This window comes from Dreissena polymorpha, chromosome 7, assembly GCF_020536995.1.
Source record: "Dreissena polymorpha isolate Duluth1 chromosome 7, UMN_Dpol_1.0, whole genome shotgun sequence".
Lineage (NCBI taxonomy): Eukaryota > Metazoa > Mollusca > Bivalvia > Myida > Dreissenidae > Dreissena > Dreissena polymorpha.
Window position 1 is genome coordinate 35,674,500 of NC_068361.1, and position 22,597 is coordinate 35,697,096.

At 37.6% G+C, this 22,597-nt stretch overlaps 1 protein-coding gene across 2 annotated transcripts; it reads right to left on the reverse strand.

Moving 5' to 3' along the window:
- Window positions 1-579: 579 nt before the first annotated feature.
- LOC127838483 (peroxiredoxin-6-like) lies at window positions 580-21,661 on the reverse strand. Of its 2 annotated transcripts, XR_008029824.1 has the most exons (7): window positions 21,494-21,661; window positions 16,327-16,483; window positions 13,766-13,903; window positions 9,156-9,229; window positions 4,465-4,537; window positions 892-1,276; window positions 580-855 (listed from the first exon to the last, which is right to left on the reverse strand). XR_008029824.1 is itself a non-coding variant. In XM_052366277.1 (6 exons), exons 1-6 carry the CDS (start codon window positions 21,598-21,600, stop codon window positions 1,142-1,144), a joined length of 684 nt encoding a protein of 227 aa, XP_052222237.1. In that variant the 5' UTR covers window positions 21,601-21,661; the 3' UTR covers window positions 580-1,141. The 2 variants fall into 2 exon arrangements, 1 of the variants encoding a protein (XP_052222237.1); XM_052366277.1 differs by having other exon boundaries at window positions 580-1,276.
- Between the last annotated feature and the right edge of the window lie 936 nt (window positions 21,662-22,597).

Below are 22,597 nucleotides of genomic sequence, written 5' to 3' on the forward strand. Positions count from 1 at the left end.
AATAATACATTGACTTACATTTTCAATGAATCATGTATAAAATTTAGGCTATTCATAAATGAAAATATGAGTATATTAAAAAAAAAAAAAAGCTTTGCTAAAAATGTCAAAATCTCCTGTTTATGTGACATTAGTGATGGACACTCGATTATTGAAAACTCAACCAGATAATTGCAACTGATTTGTACAACAAACGCAAGCTTTAAGGCAATTGTATTGAAACTTTTAAAATTCAAAACCTTATTTCAATCTTGTCAAAGGTTAAGGGTTGTTTTTTGTTCACTATATGACTCGTGTTCTGAGAAAACTGGGCATAATACATGCGCGTAAAGTGTTGTCCCAGATTAGCCTGTGCAGTCCACACAGGCTTCTCATGGACGACACTACACTTTTATGGTATTTTTAGTTTCAAGGAATTCCCTCCTTACCGAAAATCAAGTTTAGGCTAAAAGTGATGACACTAAATAAACATGCATTTATCCCAGTTTTTTTAGAACAAGGCTCATATAATTAATATTATGGTGGTCAGCCATGGGCTATCACAAACATACATCTCTGGTTTTGAAGACAGAAGACTAATAAGAGTAAATATTTATTTTTTCAAAAACCTTTTTCAATGTGAATCACAATACATGTGTGGTCATAGAAAATTGTAGTAACACTCTAATAAGTTAACACACAATGTAACATTATATTAAGTATATGTCTCTAAAAAAAGTTTTTCAATGCAACTTCCTGGAAAAACAACCCTAATCGGAAAGATTCACGAAAAAACTATTTCAAAATACAATGTGTAATCTCATATTCTGCAAAACAGATGTTTTATGAGCCCATCAATGGAATGTTCACAGAAAACTTTTATGAGCAATTTAATGCAATATTCACAGAAACCTTTAATGAGCAATTTAATGCAATATTCACAGAAAACTTTAATTAGCACTTTAATGCAATGTCAACAGAAAACTTTAATGAGCACTTCAATGCAATATTCACAGAAAACTTTAATTAGCACTTTCATGCAATATTTACAGAAAATTTCAATGAGGACTTCAATGCAATGTTCACATAATATTTTCATAACTTGTAATTGTCGACTGATGGGTAATATACATTTAAATTGGTCCCTGCTGATTCTTGAAGCTTATTTTGAAGGGTCAGGGGTGAACCTCATGTAACCCTTCCCAGAGGGCATTGTGCGAACCTCGACACCTTTTGGGAAAAGCGAGGATACTTCTTCCGGCTTAACAGTTGGTAACACCATGCACTTTTCACCACTCTGCAACATGTGTGTAAAACGAGTTATATTGGATTCTGCATTATAACGGAGTGTGTCATATTGGATTTACAGTGTATTGTGTCCAGAAGTCAATATTTGAAAAAGAAACATGACATACTATGCCAACAAATATCAATGATTTTACAGTATCCGAAGTTCTCCTGAATCAAAACATCCATTTTCTGACGTTCTTCTTTTACATTATTTATTCAAAAGTATTAATGCATGTAGATTTACAATTGTTATATTAATAATTGTTTATAAAATTCAGGAGAATATATTTAAAATTCTTAACTTAAAAAGCATCTTCAAACCAAAATACTGTCTGCTTTGGATATTATAACTACACAACGACAGTTTGCTGTGTACTAAGCTTTGTGAGAAAAAAATTGTTTAAGGGAGGCAACTCATGTTGCCTTAATGAAACTCAGTGCACTTGTCTTGAAAGAGTTGTCTTTGCTAGCAATTAAAATATTGTTTGCTATGGCAAGCGAAGTGCACATTAATGTCTTAAACCAAGGTTTAACAGTTAACTATATAGTTAACAGACTTTGAACCCGTGTTCAAAGTGCAGTTTGCACATTAATTCCTTAAACCAGGGTTCAAGACTTTTAACCGCGGTTAAAAGTGTGTCTAAAAATAGATACAAATCTGTTATCTGAGAAAACCAATCAGCAGAGCTTAAACCACAATTTAAAGGTAAATGCAGCGGCTTCATTGGTCATCTCTTAACTATAGGGTTAAGAGACTTTGAACTGCGGTTAAGAGTCTTAAACTGCGGTTGAGAGGCGCGGAATGCACATTAATTATTAAAACAGTTAACTATATAGTTAAACAACTTTGAACCCGAGTTAAAAGTGCCGTTTGCACATTAATTCCTCTCTTAACTATAGGGTTAAGAGACATTGAACTGTGGTTCAAAGTCTGAAACTGCGGTTCAAAGTCTGAAACTGCGGTTCAAAGTTTTAAACTGGGGTTAAGACGCGCGCAATGCACATTAATTATTGAACAGTTAACTATAGGTTTAAGAGACTTTGAACCCGAGTCCAAAGTGCCGTTTGCATATTTATTTCTTTAAACCGAGTTCAAGAGTTTGAACCTCGGTTCAAAGTGTGTCTAAAAATAGATACAAATCTATTATCTACATAATTCAGAGACAACCAATCAGCGGAGCTTAAACCACAATTAGAAGGCAAATGTCAAGATTTCATTGGTCGTTTCTTAACTATAGAGTTAAGAGACTTTGAACTGCAGTTCAAAGTCATGAACCCGGGTTTAAGGAATTAATGTGCAAACGGCACTTTAACCCGGGTTCAAAGTCTCTTAACTATATAGTTAACTGTTTAACCGTGGTTTAAGACAATAATGAGCACTTCGCTTGCCATAGTTTGCCTTGGTGTAAGAAATTAAGAATATGTTTCAGTAAGGTGCATGAAATTAAAAAAAATATATACTTTTTATGAGCTGGCGGGATATTTTCTTTCTTATTTAGTAGGGAGCATTATGAGGACTCATCCATCCAGAAGATATTAAATATATAAAACAATAATTTAAACAGTTTTTTTCCTATAATGTAACACCAGAATATTTCAATTGATATTAAATGTTTTCTCAAAAATACCCTCAAAATATTTTACCCCAAGGAAATGGGCAAAAAACTCAATGCCCGTCCCTTTTCCTAAATTAATATCTACCAATCCGTAAAAAAATCAAAATTTGAAAAAAACAAAAACAAGATGTGTTTGTGAAACACAATGTCCCCCTATATGATGTTCGACATTGTAGGATGACCTTGACCTTGTGAAGGATGACCTTGACCTTGACTTTCACCTCTCAAAGTGTGCAGCTCCATGAGATACACATGCATGCCAAATATCAAGTTGCTATCTTCAATATTGCAAAAGTATTCATAAAATAAGCGATTTGGGCCATATATATTTGACCTGTGACCTTGAAGGATGACCTTGACCTTGACCTTTCACCACTCAAAATGTGCAGCTCTATGAGATGCACATGCATGCCAAATATCAAGTTGCTATCTTCAATATTGTAAAAGTATTTATAAAATGAGCGATTTTGGCCACATATAATTGACCTCTGACCTTGAAGGATGACCTTGACCTTGACCTTTCACCACTCAAAATGTGCAGCTCCATGAGATACACATGCATGCCAAATATCAAGTTGCTATCTTCAATATTGCAAAAGTATTCATAAAATGAGCGATTTTGGCCACATATATTTGACCTCTGACCTTAAAGGATGACCTTGACCTTTCACCACTCAAAATGTGCAGCTTCATGAGATACACATGCATGCCAAATATGAAGTTGCTATCTTCAATATAGCAAAAGTTATTGCAAAATGTTAAAGTTGGCGCAAACAGACCAACAGACCAACAGACAGACCAACAGACAGACAGGGCAAAAACAATATGTCCCCCACTACTATAGTGGGGGACATAAAAAGACATTTTTTTTTTAAAGAAAATATATTTAAACAAGACTATTGCCAAGCAATATATGTTCCCTACCGGCTTCACCATTGTTGGATTTTTTTATTTTTTGCCATAGCAACCAGAATTTTTGATGTAGGAACAAAATGAAATGTCCATATTGCCATTTATCCATGTTTCAAGTTTCATGAAAAGATATGAAGAACTTTTAAAGTTATCACAGGATCAAGAAAAGTGTGGCAGATAGACTAACAGACAGACAGACGCACAGAGCGCAAACCATAAGTCCCCTCCCGTGAAACCAGTAGGGGACAATAACATTTAACAAATTATATAACTTTATGTAATTATAGAATTTGAACAAGTTCCCAACCCCAATATTGCATTTTTCCCAGAAATGCCAGGAAAAGACCTGCTGTGAGATTCCTAAGAAGTGAAAAAGGTCCTAGATAATACTTTCAGCAGTTAACCCTTTCCCACTCAGAAGCAAAGTAAAAATGGCTATGTACAAACAGCATAAAACCAGAACAGCCTGCAAGTATCTATTCAGGTTTTATGCTGTTTGCTGCTTATCAGTATCTTAGGGTTGCAAGTGAATCTTTTAAACTTGAATATAGTAAGAAAGGTCTTCAATTAAATTTAACTTTCTGTGGGACTACAAATACATGAAAATATGTATCTAAGTAGTAAAGTGTTAACTGTCAATGAAAACAAGACGCATCAAGACACCTACCGTCCAGTTGGCCGGCGTGGCAACCTTCTTGTACATGGTCAGCTGTAGTGAGTCCACCACACGCAGGAGTTCACTGCAATGGAACAAGAATGTGATGTCACAGGCTTATCAGGGGCGCCTGAACTTGATTTTTGTTTAGAAAATACTTCATTTAAACAACGAATTACATACAAGCTGAAAGTGTCGTCTCTTATGAGCCTGTGTAGACGTTAAAGGCTAATCTGGGACAACACCGTAGGCACATGCATTAAGCCCTGTTTTCCCAAAGCAAGGCTTGTTTTGATTTGTTGCAGTTTTCAACAGTATTTAATTAACCTACTCCCACTTTGCCTGGGATACCCAGTTTATCAGTACTTAATGCATCTAATAAGACCAGTAACAGCCCTTCTTGAATCAGAGCTAGAGGGGAGACACAATTTCAGCCTTGTTCTGAGAAAACTGGGCATAATGCATGTGCGTAAAGTGTCGTCCTCACAGGCTAATCTGGGACGACCCTTTCCGCTTTTATGACATTTTTTGCTTAAATGAAGCCTCTTCTTTGCAAAAATCGATTTAGGTGGAAAGTGTCGTCCCTGATAAGCCTGTGCGGACTGAACAGGCTAATCTGGGACGACACTTGACGCATATGCATTATGCCCAATTTTGTCAGAATGCGACTCATTTCATGACCAATCTCTACACAAGTTACCTGCCAGGCCAGGGGTCTTACACACAATCCTTGAAATTGTAAAGTAAAACGACTCCTCTATCTGGTCAAACTATCATCAGAGATTTTCAAGCTATATGGGTTCTCTCCTACCCTTAAAAGTGTAATACAGGGTCAGTGTTTATCATTTAAATAATTTGTATCATGCATAGCTTGAGAGCAGTATAAAATAATTATTCTGTATCACATCATCTCAGGCCAATACAAAGCGATGTAAACAAGCAAATTCGTTGAATTGATCCCCCCCCCCCCCCCCCAATATGCTTCTGGACACAAAAGTGTAATATTTTTAATTCAAAAAAGCATTTTTTCAAGATACAAAGGGCCATAACTCCGTTAATAACAGATGGTGTACAATGACATTTGGCGTGCATCATCCTTTTATCCATATATATACTCATACCAAGTTTCAATGAAATCCGCCAAAGCACTTCCAAGATATGGCTCCGGACGGAAAGACAGACAGAAAGACGGACGGACAACGCCAAAACAATATCCCTCCGCCTATGGCGGGGGATAACAAATAATTCTTACCAATCTTAACCCAGATTTCACAAAATTACAGGACTAAATAAGGCTTTTTGGTGTTTGAATGTGTCAATGTGTTAAGTACTTTGATGAAGAAATTGACTTTGAAATAATACATGACTTTACTGACTTAGATGGATAACAAGAGATGTGTTTGTCAGAAACACAATGCCCCCTATTGCGCCGCTTTGAAATAAAATTTCATTATATCATTTTTTGGCAGGTTTAGAAATATCCCTTTTAAAGCTTATTACTTCCCTTGGATTGTATTTTTTGACTTTTGACCTTAAAGGATGACCTTGACCTTTCACCACACAAAATGTGCAGCTTCATGAGATACACATGCATGCCAAATATCAAGTTGCTATCTTCAATATTGCAAAAGTTATGGCCAATGTTATAGTTTTCGGACGTACGGACGGATGGACTGATTGACGGACAGACAGTTCAACTGCCATATGCCACCCTACCAGGGGCTTAAAAAACACTACTACCCTATAAAGGACAAGAGGGCTAAAGTGCCCATGGCCCTCACCAAAGAATCTTTCATGTTTTGAGCTGGTATTCTTTCCCTATATAAAAACTGCCCAGTCCCTGGCGACAATGATTGTTCAAAGGGCCAGAACCATTATGAACTCAGTTGCGATGTTCTTAGAACAAATGACCAACAAGTATCATGAAGAACGGATAATAAATGTGGCCTCTAGTGTGTTCACAAGGTAAATGTTGGACATTGACCATGCACACTGCAGGGCAGACAAATGGTGATAACAATAGCTCACCCTGAGCAAAAATAAGTATTCTGAACCTGATCATATAAAACATTTCCCAATATTGTATATAGAAATAAAATACATGGATTGTGCTCTGTGTAAAAGGGGTTTAATGTATGTGCGAAAAGTGTCGTCCCAGATTAGCCTGTGCAGTTTGCTCGACAGGCTAATCAGGGACAACACTTTCCACATAACATTGATTTTGATCAGAAAAAAAATTCTTTTAACAAAAAATATTACAAAAGCGAAAGTGTCGTCCCTGATAAGCCTGTGCAGACTGCACAGGCTAATCTAGGATGACACTTTACCCACATTGATTAATCTCCTCCTTTCCCAGAGCACAGCCCAAATTTAATTTGTAAAATGTGAACACAACAAGGTCAGTGTTTCAGGACTACATGCTCAACTATTCATACCTCTATGTCATGTGATATGGGTATTGTGAACACAACAAGGTCAGTGTTTCAGGACTACATGCTCAACTATTCATACCTCTATGTCATGTGATATGGGTATTGTTCAGCAACTGAACAAAATGACAAACCAGGACATGTATTAAGCTGAATACCATAAGCAGTGTTTGTTTTGTTCAAAATTGGGTCTGATAGGGGGACCCGTTCCCAATGGAAAAAAGTATATATTTTTCCCAAGTGGGACCTCCAAATTCCCAATTGAAGGTTTCCAAAGGAGTCTTAACATGTCATTCATCTTCAAATCCAGGTCTATAAGTCGACCCTTTCAAAATATAATATTGAAATCACTTTTAATATAAAATTTAAAGTGTTTTCAAGCATAAAATCAACAACCTTTATTTCACAATTTTAGTCAAAAGGACGCTATATTTCCCAATTCAAAGGGACCCAGTCCCATTCCCAAAATGGTGAAAAACAAGAATATCAGTGAAACTGATGGATGCTCCCCGATAATGCACTTTGTCAATCTATGTGTTTATAACCAACTTAAAAAAATACTTTATTAGCCACCTTGACCCCAGTGACCTCAAACCTCATCAAAAGGCAGAGGTCCATGCAAGGTACCTACATGCCAAATATGAGAGAGATCGGTAAAGTATTGAAGGCGCTATGAGAAACTGTAACAAAAGCATGAAGGACAAATCTATTATTAGCCTCAGTGACCTTGAGCCCAGTGACCACAAACCTCATCAAAAGGTAGAGGCCCATGCAAGGTACCTACATGCCAAATATGAGAGAGATCGGTAAAGTATTGAAGGTGCTATGAGAAACTGTTACAAAAGCGTGAAGGAAAATATATTAATAGCCTCGTTGACCTTGAGCCCAGTGACCACAAACCTCATCAAAAGGTAGAGGCCCATGCAAGGTACCTACATGCCAAATATGAGAGAGATCGGTAAAGTATTGAAGGTGCTATAAGAAACTGTTACAAAAGCAAATTTGAAAGAGATCGGTAACGTATTGAAGGCCTTATAAGAAACTGTAAGAAAAGCGTGACGAAAAATCTCTTATTAGCCTTGGTGACCTTGACCCCAGTGACCTCAAACCTCATCAAAAGGTAGAGGTCCGTGGAAAGTACCTACATGCCAAATATGAAAGAGATCGGTAAAGTAACAAAAGCATGACAGAAAATCTATTATTAGCCTCGATGACCTTGACCATGACTCCAGTGACCTCAAACCTCATCAAAAGGCAGAGGTCCATGCAAGGTACCTACATGCAAAATATGAAAGAGATCGGTAAAGTATTGAAGGCGCTATGAGAAACTGTAACAAAAGCATGAAGGACAAATCTATTATTAGCCTCAGTGACCTTGACCTTGACCCCAGTGACTTCAAACCTCATCAAAAGGTAGAGGTCCATGCAAGGTACATACATGCCAAATATGAAAGAGATTGGTAAAGTATTGAAGGTGCTATGAGAAACTGTTACAAAAGTGTGATGGAAGTAAGGAAGTACGGAAGGAAGGACAAACTGGCAAATATAGGTTCCATGAAAATTTTTGGCAAACTGGCAACTATATGCTCTCCGGGGAGCATAAAAACACACTGATCAGGGCATAATATGGCATAAATATGAATGTTTCGCAAAACAAGTTTTTACTATTGAATAAGACCCATGCAACTTCTGAGAGATGAGATGCCGCATGAGGGTCTGATCTGTTTGCTTAAAGGAATTTCTGTAAGAAATATTCTAAATATAGAAATAAATATACTAGACATCCCTAATTTGGAAATAAATTGATCCAATTTAGAAGGATGGGAGAGTCCACTAGGCTTAAATGGGTTAAAACAGCATCAAGTCAGTTTCCTGGGCAGAACCAGAACTTGGAATTTTGGGGGAAATCTTAAGGAGCAACATTCTGATAAAACTGGGCTAAATACATGTGCGTAAAATTTACGGTCCAGATTAGCCTGTGCAGTCCACGCAGGCTAGTCAGGGACGACACTTTCCACTTTTATGGTATTTTTAGTTTCAAGGAAGTCCCTCCTTACTGAAAATCAAGTTTAGGCAGAAAGTGTCGTCCCTTATTAGCCTGTGGGGACTGCACAGGCTAATCTGGGACGACACTTTACGCACATGCATTAAGCCCAGTTTTCTCAGAACAAGGCTCTAAAGAATAGAGCTCCTACGGTGGGGATGTTACCCTTGCCCCCTCGGTTCCTAGGTGGACAACATATCTACTATGCCACAGTGACCCTGTTTACCTACTCGAAGTTTCTGCCAGTTGTTGCAGGGTAAAGCATGGACAGTTTCAGTTTAAAATCTGGTCCAACAATGAAAACCTGAAAGACAAAAGGAATATTAAAATCCATATATTAAAAAGTCAAAAATCATTATTATATAGTAAACATAAATGACTGATGGCAAAAAAGATTTTGTGTGTTCATCGATTTTCATACATAAATACGCATTCACACTCAACCTTAAAAATGTAAGATTTCTTAAATATTGAAGACTGCAATAAAATAACAGCCTATATCTACCATAACGGCATATCAAAATTGTTGTTTTTTTATTTAAAGAGACTTGTTCACCAATTGTGTTTTTTTCACCCTAAATATTTTAACTAACAAATCTATAATATTTTGTAAAGCCGTAACTAACTGCACAGCAAGAAAAACAAGAGGGCCATTTGCCCTAAGGCGCTCACCTAAGACCCAAAGGAACTAGACTTTTTTGAAAAAGCGCGTGTTGATTCATGAATATTGGACCAAAAAAAGGTGACTTCTACAGTGTTAACATGTTGTTTGTTTAAATTTGACATAGTGACCTAGTTTTTGAGCTCACATGACCCAGTTTCAATCACAACCAAGCTTTCATTCATTAAACCAGAAGAATGTTCGAACTTGACCAAGAAGTCATGAGAACAATTGTTTTGACTAAGTTTCAATTAGATTGCACAAAATGCCCGAGCCCCTGGTGACCATGTTTTTCAACAGAGCGAAACCAATTACTGATCCAAGATATAATTATAACTTGTATTATGTATAAGTTTCATGAAGATTGGACGATAAATCGCCCCATTAGTGCAGAAGGCAAGTAATTTCAATGTCACGTGGATGGTACCGTTTTGCACCAAGGGGCAAAATATGACTTGTAGAGTGCTAACAAGGTTTTACTATAGCCATAAAAGGAAAACTGCCCCCTGGCAGCGGGCCATGTCTTCCAACCAACCAAAACCATTTTGAAACTCATCCAAGACATCATTGGGACACACTTTCTGACTCAGTTTCATGAAGATTGGACAATATATGTGGTCTCTAGAGTGTTAACAAGGTACATGTAGACGCCACACTTTGCACAAAAAGTCCTCCATGAGCACAATGTGCTAAATTCAGCTCAAAAGTTTAATTTAAAAAATGCCTTCCCTGCTATCTAAACCTCTCATGGGCTTTCCTGTTCAATATCGAAATACAACAGTATAATAGTATTCAACGTATTTTACAAATTGTCAAGGAAAATCGTTACAAACGCTCTATTATTCTACCTATTTTTTAATGATGATTATCCATTACTGAACCAATATTTATAACAATTGTGTTAGTCATGGGTGTTATTTTGCTTGTTTAAGCTTAATGTATACATTCTTTAGTCATGGGTGTTATTTTGCTTGTTTAAGCTTAATGTATACATTCTTTAGTCATGGGTGTTATTTTGCTTGTTCAAGCTTAATGTATACATTCTTTAGTCATGGGTGTTATTTTGCTTGTTTAAGCTTAATGTATACATTCTTTAGTCATGGGTGTTATTTTGCTTGTTTAAGCTTAATGTATACATTCTTTAGTCATGGGTGTTATTTTGCTTGTTTAAGCTTAATGTATACATTCTTTAGTCATGGGTGTTATTTTGCTTGTTTAAGCTTAATGTATACATTCTTTAGTCATGGGTGTTATTTTGCTTGTTTAAGCTTAATGTATACATTCTTTAGTCATGGGTGTTATTTTGCTTGTTTAAGCTTAATGTATACATTCTTTATCATCCGAAAATCATTTTACTATTTCGGGTCACCGTGACCTTGACCTTTGACCTTGTGACCTCAAAATCAATAGGGATAATCTGCAAGTCATGATCAATCTACCTATGAAGTTTCATGATCCTAGGCGTATGCGTTCTTGAGTTATCATCCGAAAACCATTTTACTATTTCGGGTCACCGTGACCTTGACCTTTGACCTAGTGACCTCAAAATCAATAGGGGTCATCTGCGAGTCATGATCAATCTACCCATGAAGTTTCATGATCCTAGGCGTATGCGTTCTTGAGTTACCATCCGGAAACCATTTTACTATTTCGGGTCACCGTGACCTTGACCTTTGACCTAGTGACCTCAAAATCAATAGGGGTCATCTGCAAGTCATGATCAATCTACCCATGAAGTTTCATGATCCTAGGCGTATGCGTTCTTGAGTTATCATTCAACAAGAGTGCCAAACTGTCACAAGATACGCCCGTTCGGAGGTTTTGGACACCATGCTTAATGCTTGAAATGCACTAAGTGACCTCGAGACCTAGTTATTGACCCGGCATGACCCATATTTGAACTTGACCTAGATATCATTTAGATGTAACATCTGACTAAATTTGGTGAAGATCAAATGAAAACTACTTCAATTAGAGAGCGGGCACCATGCTAAATGCTTGAAATTCATTATGTGTCCGATCGTGACCTCGTTTTTGACCCGGCATGACCCATATTCGAATTTGATCTACATATCATCTAGACTCAACTTCTGACCAAATTAGGTGATGATCAGATGCAAACTACTTCAATTAGAGAGCGGACACCATGCTAAATGCTTGAAATGCACTAAGTAACCTTGTGACCTAGTTTTTGACCCGGCATGACCCATATTCGAACTTGACCTAGATATCAACTAGATGCAACTACTGACCAAGTTTGGTGAAGATCGGATGAATACAATTTGAATTAGAGTCCGGACAAAGTGGCGCCGTTGAAAATGCACTATTTGACCCTATGACCTAGTTTTTGACCCGGCATGACCCATATTCGAACTTGGCCTATATATCAACTAGATGCAACTGCTGACCAAGTTTGGTGAAGATCGGATGAATACAATTTGAAATAGAGTCCGGACAAAGTGGCCCCTTTGAAAATGCACTTATTGACCCTATGACCTAGTTTTTGACCCGGCATGACCCATATTCGAACTTGGCCTAGATATCAACTAGATGCAACTGCTGACCAAGTTTGGTGAAGATCGGATGAATACAATTTGAATTAGAGTCCGGACAAAGTGATGCCTTCCGCCCGCCGCCAAGGGGTTTCACATAATACGTCCCGTATTTTATACGGGCGTATAAAAACCATTTTACTATTTCTGGTCACCGTGACCTTTACCTTTGACCTAGTGACCTCAAAATCAATAGGGGTCATCTGCGAGTCATGATCAATGTACCTATGAAGTTTCATGATCCTAGGCCCAAGCGTTCTTGAGTTATCGTCTGACAACCACCTGGTGGACGGACCGACCGACAGACAGACCGACCAACCGACAGACCGACATGAGCAAAGCAATATACCCCCTCTTCTTCGAAGGGGGCATAAATATATTTTTTACAGAACTGTTAACAAGTCCCTTATAAACATATGGTAAGCTAAGCAAGTTTTGTCAGCCTTAAGACAAGACAAAGATTGGGATGAATCAACCATAGGACCACTCTTCACAGCTGTCTCTACCTGCATATTGCATTAGATTGCCATAGCCTTCCATTATCACTAACCAGGTTCATGTACTCTTTAATTCCACACTTAAAATGTGTTCTGTATTTATACTTGGTTTTGGTTTTGTTCCGTGAACTTTATTCCTGACATAAATATCACCAAAATATTAAGTAATGAGATAGCCTTCAGACTATGTAACACAGTCCAGATTTCTAAATCATTGAGTTAAGTCTGGTGTAACACAGGCTTGCTAAAGTAACCCTTTTCATGGATTTATTTTACTATATAAAAGTTTGACAGTGTTGTACTCAAAAAGTAAAAATGTTGTTAATTTCACCTATTTTCATTTTGGATTGTGGGTTGTAGAAGTTCTAAAATGTTTGTTTTCCACACTATACTTTTATTGCAATATTAAATAACTAATCCTGTAGAAACAGGCTTAACCCTTGCCCACTCAGAAGCAAATTGAAAATGGCTATGTGTAAATAGCATAAATCCCGAACAGCCTGCGAATTACTCGCAGTCAGTTAAGGTGATATGCTGTTTGCTGCTCATCAGTATCCAAGGGTTGACAATGAAGCCTTTGACACCTGAATTAAGTAGTGAAAGTATTTAATTAAATGTTACTTTCTAAGGAACAACAACTGCGCGAAAGGGCGTTTCTGAGTGGTAAAGGGTTAGGAGATGTTTAGAAACAAGGGCCAACTGCCAGTACAAAACAAGTGTATTGCAGACTGCACAGGCTAATCAGGGACAAATCTTTCTGCTTTTTTTCAATTGTTCGTTAAATTAAAGGAAATCTCTTCTCAACAAAAATTTAGTTTAGGCAGAAAGTTGCACTGGCTAATCTGGACTACACTTAACACACCTGTAACCCTTTTTGCGCTGGAAACGAATTTTAAAGGCTTTTGCAAACAGTTTGGATCAAGATCAGACGCCACAAAACATGGTATCTGATCAGAATCCAAACTGTTTGCTATTCTGATAGTGGTCTTTGAAAAAAAAAAGTGAAGAAAATGATGATTTTAGAAATTCAGAAGACACCAATTTAGCAGACGACAAATATCCCAGCATGCAAAGGGTTAAGTCCAGTTTTCCAGAACGAGGCTTAATAAACGAACAAGAGATCAATGTACCGCTCTGCAGGTGAGGGGCAGCCCTGCGGCAGTTCTCTCATCGGGGTCAAGCATGCCCAGCTGTACTGCCAGCTCCCTTTTAGGGTCTGCGATGATAGGGAAATTGAACTTGGTGGCCCCTCCAAAGTCTGCAACATCCTGCAGAATAAGAGGTGTGTAATGGTTCTGAATTATAAAGAGAAGTCGTGCATTATAATTGTTCATGTTTAACCCTAATTTAAACACATACATATTGAAATCTTCCAGTGAGCAACTTAATGGTTGGGAATAACAGAGAATTGTGAATAATAATTGTTCAATTTTAACCCTAGTTTAAACACATCAATACATAATTATTGCAATCTTCCGACAAAACGTCACAGTTGGATATTTCATAGAGAAGTTGTGCATAATCATTGTATTCTTAAGTCTCAACACATATTTAAATATTTTTATCCTCAAGTGTGATTGTGCATTTTGTCAACATGTGAAAATATTATTGCCCAAGTTGCAGTTAAAAATAAATCATTTCTGCCTCTAAATAAAACTTTCAGTAAATGGTCAGGAGGTTTTGATAACATTGAGAATAAGATGAACAACATTTATATTTTGTTCTTAGTAAAAGGGGCTCAAGCTATGTTTGTCTTGTAGTTTGAACCTGTACAGCAAATATGCAGAGTTTGCATCTCGATTTGTACAAAGACACTTTGTTGAAATGCAAACAATAATTTGTTTGATAATTTAAGCGAAACTTAAAAGTGCAAATGACAATAAAGAAAACCATGCTGCAAACAACAGCTAACTTTAGTCGGATAGTATAGGATAGTAGGCTTTAGTTTCCTAACAGCAATGAAAAATACCCAACACAACAATTTAATTGACATTTATTTGTAACGCTTGAGTCAGTTTGCTGTGCATTTACCACTGAAATTCAATACTGTATATTTTGGGCAGGACAGGTTAAATCACCAGCCTAAAAAATACTACAATCTGCTGGCTTTTTATCAGACATTCCTTTCTTATATGTGTCACGTTTGCAATTATATCAAGGGCTAGTTTTAAAAACAGGTGAAGTAAAAAATAACAATCGTTTGACCATGAATGTAACTTTGACATTGGACCTAGGTGATGTGACTTGCTCGCTACATTCCATGTAATCATGCTTACCATATCTGCGTAAAGCCCCATAAACACTTAAAATCAACAAATATTTTGTAAACTATTTTGTAAAATAAAGTAAACCCATAACAAATAGGTATTCCTTATAGCAATATTCAAAATTACATTAGATGTGGTCTGGTAACATAGATTTACAAAGATACCAAATGTTTGTGTTTATTTTTATGGGACAATATATACAATTTTAATTTTCAGTGACACTATCTGAAGATATCATATATTTGTTGATTTTAAGTGTTGATGGGGCTTAGTGACAAAAAGACTTTCTATATTTAGAAATAGTGAACTTGTTAAACACACACTTTTTTACCTTAAGTTGTGAATAAAAAGTAGGTGCACATTATACAATAATATTTTGTTTGCTATATGCATACAATGTTCAAGTGTTTTTTTATACTTAAAATATGTTTTTGAGATTTCATCGCCTAAAAAATTCAAGTTCAAGGTTTATTTAAGTGCACTGAATACAAAATAAAGTACAGTAAAGCAAAATACCAACAAAACAGGCGCTGAAAGGTGATTCCAACTACATTTAAAGGGTCTGTTTACATGTAAAGGCCACATCCCCAAGCAAAATGTTAACCATAGGCTTGTTGAATTTCACCAGCCAATAATTGTCCATCAATGCCCGAGTTGATGGGTTTATATTTGGTAAAAAAATTAAAGCAATTAGCTGTATACTCCAATATATTTACTGTAAACTCTTTGACAAAACAATTTGAAGGTGTTCTTATAAATTTCTGTCTAAACTTTATTCTGATTGACCTGGCATTATATCAGACAACACACAGCACCAACTACAAAACAACTACAAAACAAGGGGTTTCTTTTACCATTTTGGGTATGGGTTCTGGCCCTATGGATTGAGAAAATTGTATTTTTGGGGAAAAAGGTTTTGCAGTTTTTTTTGCATTCAAATTATTTAAAATTAAGGACACAACTTTCTCCATTTGACATTATTATATCTACTTAGGTTCAACTTATCAAGCTGTAAGGAAAATTAACTAAATGTTATAATAATTTTCTTAAAACTTTTTTTTCAATTGGGAATTTGAGGCAGTCATTTGGCAAGAATAAACCTCGGGAATGGGGCAAAATTGCGGCTCCAAATTTGACCACAAAACATTTAACAAAATATGTGTTTGTCATAAACACAATGCCCCCTACTGCGTTGCTTTGAAGCCATATATTTGACCTATGACCTTGAAGGATAACCATGACCTTTCACCACTAAAAATGTGCAGCTCCATGAGATACATGTGCATTCCAAATATCAAGTTGCTATCTTCAATATTGCAAAAGTTATGGGCAATGTTAAAGTTTTCGGACGGACGGACAGACTGACGGACACTTCAACTGCTATATGCCAATCTACCGGGGGCATAAAAACACTGAATACTCGCCTTAGACCATCCCTGGTGGCTGGTCACATCATCACATGACAGGGCTATCAGCTTCACCTTGCGTTTGGCGAAGTCATCCACCATGTTGTTGGCCATTCCGAGTTCCGTCGTGCAGACGGGCGTGTAGTCTGCAGGGTGGGAGAACAGGATGGCCCATCTGGAAAGGATATATATAAGCTTATATTTCACAACAAGAACTAAGGGGAGTCTATTTAAGCACCATCAAAAGAGGGGAGTCCATTTAAAGCATCTTGAGTTGAGGCCGGTATATAATTAGCATTTTGAAATGAGGACAGTCTATTGTAACCATCTTGAAATGAGGACAGTTTATTATTAATATCTTGAAGAGAGAGCAGTTTTTTAAGCCAATGGAAATAAGGAAAATTAATGTTTGGCATTTTTGAATGACAGCTGAGTACTGGTGCTGTTTTGAATAAATGAAATCTTGTCTTTTTTTGAGTTTTTTTTAAAATCTTGAGTGTTTTTTTTTTTAGAGGTCAGTGACCTTGACCTTTGACCTAGTGACCCCAAAATGGGTGTGGTATGTAGAACTTATCAAGGTGCATCTACTTAGATGCATTTTGTTTTTAGAGCCCATGTTCAAAGGGTTAACAAAATGTAAATGTTTTAGCATCAGGCCAGAAGATGAGCTGGCTATGAAAATATCCGAGGTAAAAATCACTTTTGAGACCCTTAATAATGACCTTTACCTTTGAGGAAGGGGATGTACATTAGTGCCACGTTATTCTTAAATACATTAATATATGACAGAGTTGTTCAGGTAAATTGATACACCTAACAAAATATAATATTTGTTAAAGTCTACAATATAAGGTACAGCGGTGATAAAGATCCCTCAACTTATCAAATAGGGCAGCATAAATTGAAAGAAAATGCAAATAGGCCATTATTACTATCAAACTAACAGTAGGACAAAAAATTAAGACAACTTTAGTGCAGTCACAAACAACAAGCATTTGGTGACCATGTAGTAGCATAAAAACATGGCAGGCATATCAGGTACATGTATCAGACAAGACCACAGATGATGGTATTTAATATCATGTAAAGCATTAAAGTTCAAGGTTTTCTTATCTCACGAGTTACTGGGACATGATAACCAGACCACTTTGTGGATAAAGTCTCTTCAAAATAAAAGGACTTCAAATATGATAAGATGGTTAAGTATTCCACGTCATGGAAACAAAACAAGGTTTAATCAACTATCAACAAGACATGACAGACCATTTTCTCATAAAAAAAAGTCAACCACAAAAATACATAACTAGAAATGGCGCGGCAGAGGCCGACGCGTATCCCCACGCCGAATGTTTGACCTAGGTGTGCCCCAGGGTTGGTAATGGGGCCATGCATAGCTGAGATTGACCGTATTGTCATAAGAGAAGTTCATCATCAATTAGAAGTGAATTGGTGTAGAAATGAAGAAGTTATAGTAAAAGGCAATTTTGGGTGGGTGTGACATATGTGGGCAGGGCGCCCCAGGGTTGGTAATGGGGCCATGCATAGTTGAGATTGACCGTATTGTCATAAGAGAGGTTCAGTATCAATTTGAAGTGAATCGGTGTAGAAATGAAGAAATTATAGTAAAAGGCAATTTTGGGTGGGTGTGGTCTATGTGGGCGGGGCGCCCCAGGGTTGGTAATGGGGCCATGCATAGTTGAGATTGACTGTATTGTCATAAGAGAAGTTCAATATCAATTTGAAGTGAATCGGTGTAGAAATGAAGAAATTATAGTAAAGGCAATTTTGGGTGGGTGTGGTCTATGTGGGCGGGGCCCCAGGGTTGGTTATGGGAACATGCATAGTTGAGATTGACCCTAATGTCATAAGAGAAGTTCAGTATCAATTTGAAGTGAATCCGTGTAGAAATGAAAAAATTATAGTAAATGGAATTTTTTGGTGGGTGTGGCCTATGTGGGCGGGCGCCCCAGGGTTGGGATTGGGGCCATGCATAGTTGAGATTGACCCTAATGTCATAACAAAAGTTCAGTATCAATTTGAAGTGAATCCGTGTAGAAATGAAAAAATTATAGTAAATGGAAATTTTTGGTGGGTGTGGCCTATGTGGGCGGGGCGCCCCAGGGTTGGGAATGGGGCCATGCATGGTTGAGATTGACCGTATTGTCATAGGTGAGGTCCAGTATCAATTTGAAGTGAATCGGTGTAGAAATAAAGAAGTAAATGTAAAATAACCTAAAAAAATGAGTGATAATTTCTGACGCGGCCCCACCCCAACCCCTATAACTTTTGACCCAGGGGTCAGATCAAAATTCCAAATAGTGCAGGGTCGCACATATGCTCATAGCTACCATGTGTGTAAATTTCAAGGTTCTAGTGCTTTTAGTGTAGGAGGAGATAGTGGCCAGGACGGACGGACAGACGGACGGACAGACGGACGGACGGACGGCGGAGATCACCACAATATCCCCACCTTTTTTTCAAAAAGCGTGGGGATAAAAATTAATGATTACGCAGATTATTGTTAAATTAATGTTTGACTCTTAATGGAACAGCATGGTAGAAAGATACACATACTCAATGTGGCCAACCAAAACAAACAATTTAAAAGTGCAATTCTTGAATCAGGCATACAGATGTAAGCTTCAAGGCCCAGTCTCACTATTATGCCGGTGGAGCCCCGGTGCGTGATCTGGGATCTAACTGAATGGACCGGGGCTCTACCAGGATGAACCAGGGATGACCAGGATCAACCTCCAGGATGAACATCAGGAAGGACCGGCAACGACCAGCGTGGCACCAGGACAACCGCGACGGCACCAGAAACAACCACAACAGCACAGTAGCTCCACCAGGGCCATAGACCCCGGCAGAGCTGCTGCAACGCCCGGTTTGTCAACGGTGGTGCCCAGGTGGAGTCCTGGTGAATGCAGTCCAGGTATAGCTACAGTACATCAGTAAACTGGTGCTCTGCTGGGACGCCACCAGCATTCAACGAGGCTCCGCCTGGGCATTACTGGGGACGACAGCAATTAAACCAGGGCACTGCCGTAGCTCTGCTGGGATCTGATTCCGGTATAGCCCTGGTGAGTGCTGGCGGAGTTACAGTAGACGGGGGCTCTGCCGGGACGCTGCTCGCTTTCACCGGGCTGCACCTGGGCATTACCAGCAACAACCGGGCTCAGCCGAGCTTCACAGCGTTTAAATTTTTCGACAAATCATTCCAGTTCTCACCGGTCCACCGTCGTTAGCAAACCGGGATGGACTACTATCTAGGGCTCTACCGGCAATAGTTAGACTTGAGTTTTAGGGTAACAAGTAGCTCATGCTACTAATCTTTATGCTGGGCTGATGCAAACAGATTATTCATCCAAGCTAATTATATTTTAAAAAACTAGAGCTTTGTCACAGACGTGAAGAATACCCCCGCATGCCACAATGACACAGAATATTTTCCATGTTGTCTTTGAGCAGATGCCATGCTCAATGTTCAATACGCACTACGTGACCCCGTGACCTAGTTTGTGACCCAGCATGGCCCATGTTTGAACTTGACCTACACATCATCTAGATACAACATCTGACCAAGTTGGGTGAAGCTGTGATGGAAACTACTTGAATTAGTAAGCGGACACCATGCTCAATGTTTAAAACGCACTAAGTGACCCTGTGTCCTAGTTTATAACCCGGCATGACCCATAATCGAACTTGACCTACACATCATCTAGATACAACTTTTGACCAAGTTTGGTGAAGCTGTGATGAAAACTACTTGAATGAGAGATCGGACAACATGCTCAATATTTAAAACGCACTAAGTGACCTTGTGACCTAGTTTTTGACCCGGCATGATCCATATTCGAACTTGACCTAGACGTCATCTAGTTACAACTTCTGACCAAGTTTGGTGAAGATCGGATGAAAAATACTTAAATTAGAGAGCGAACAACATGCTCAGTGTTTTAAACGCACTTAGTGACCCCGTGACCTAGTTTTTAACCAGACATGAACCATATTCAATCTTGACCTAGACATCATCTAGATACAACATCTGACCAAGTTTGGTGAAGATCGGGTGAAAACTAATTGAATTAGAGAGCGGACACTGAATACGGACCAACTGACAGACCGACAGACAAGCTCACTCCTATACATGTATACCCCCCTAAACTTCGTTTGTGGGGTATAAGAATGAATATATTTAAAGAGAAAGGAAGCTCAAACCCCAGCTGAGGAATAACTCACTGCAAGGTATATTGGATTGCAGTCATATATAATGACTTCAAGATAAGATCTTTTACCTAATGCATACATTTTAGGCAACTATTTATCCAGCAACTCAGAAATATGCAACTTGTTGTATATCAAACTCATTGTTTGACATTTTAATTGTACTCTATTGGTACTTAATTTTTTGAATGACAGTTGAACCAGGGTCATCACAGTTTACATTGTGTATAACCATCTGTACACAGCTGGTTTATCATCTTACTTGCCACTCAGGTGATTTATAACAGCCCCACTACAAAATTTAAAAAGTATTGTGAATATAAAAGTAAGCAAATGTTCTTACACATTTTGAATTTTAAAGTGCTGCAAGTTTTCAATGGCATCCAGCAAATTCTATGGTGTACTTTATGTCAACAGTTTCTGGGTTCAGACCTGAATTGTCAGCTTTTAGTTTTAACATATTACTTTCTTTTGGCAAACACAGTGTACATGATAACATCAATCTAGTTCTGGCTACCATAACTTTAAATGTCGCTTTGTATGATTTTTGACTGGCACGACATTATAGGTATGTCAATACTATATAGACTGTATGCTTAAGTTTCTTTAGCTACATCAATCATGCACTATGTCAGCTTTTGAAAAATATAATTTATATAATCCAGCTTCCTACTAACTATGGCAAATATCTGCAGGAGCCACGTGCATTAAGTGTGAACTTCAATGCACACAAGTCACAAGTAAATCACACACAACAGCGCAATAGCAATATAAAGAACATGTAAGCGACTAAACTTACGAAAACTAGCCACCTGCTATGCTCTGATAAATAACCTATTACAATACAACTGTGTGATAGGCTCATGCATGAAACGTGTAGTGTGTACTGCGCCAGCGGTTTTAAACGAAACTTATTATTTAAGATATATATACATGAGATAACGAAATGTTTTCTTACCCATCTTGTCCCACCCAATCGTGGAACTTTATGCTTTTCGCGCCTTCTTGTGGATCGAACACATCGGCATTGAAATTTGGAAAGACGTCACCTAAGTTAATTCCCATTTTGCCGGCTGCGATTTCCGAACTCTAGTGAAGTATCGTCAGGCGATATCGCAATCGAGAGGTGATATCGGAAAACTTCGTTTATCTTCGTAAGCACGGGCAATACCGATTGGGGCCGATAGCATTATTCGGTACATTCCGTCACAACGATTTGTTCCGGAAATAGAGGAAGTTAATTTCATTCAAAAGCCGTGCAATGCATGGATAAAGCTGAACAATGTCGAACTATCGTGTTATTTTAACTACTTCATACTGATTAGTTTTAAAGAAAGTGTACAACTATTACAATATATATACAATATCATATTAGCTGTGCCGGCTTAAGCACAGGCAGCAAATCAAATCAAATCAATATTTATTTATTGTCGGTATGATATACAAACATTATAGCATAAGCTACAAATAGCTTTTGACCGACAGTAAAACTGTCAGGACCAACGCGGTTGTTGTTGTTATGACTACAGTTTAAATAAATGTTTTTTTTTCGTTATGAACTGTAATTCTGAAATGAAGACAAGTAAAATAGCATTATATATTCAACTTCATATTCAATCACTTTTTCGATATAATTATAAATACGGTGTTAACACGCGAATGATTATTCAATTTTATTCCACGAGAATACAGTGTTGCAGGCTTAGTTAGTAGATATAGATCTACAAACAATAAATATCTTTAAAGAAGATAGTCCTTACTTAGAAATAAATGTTTACAATCTACTTGTCTTATTTATTAAATGAAAACAAAGTTTTTAATATTGTTGTTTTCTTTTTCTCACTTTAAAGTCGCATGAAATGTTTGACATGAAGTGCTCGTATATAAAACCAAAAACTAATGTTCGCAGATATAAAGTGTACAAAATGTATGTGTGTTCATATGACTTATAATTAATTTATTTCTTTGTCATCGAAACCTATGGTATCTTTATATTTGATTAAGACGCAGTTTTCTATCCAACCATTAAAATAACACTGCTACATGCGCGTCATGCGAAAAT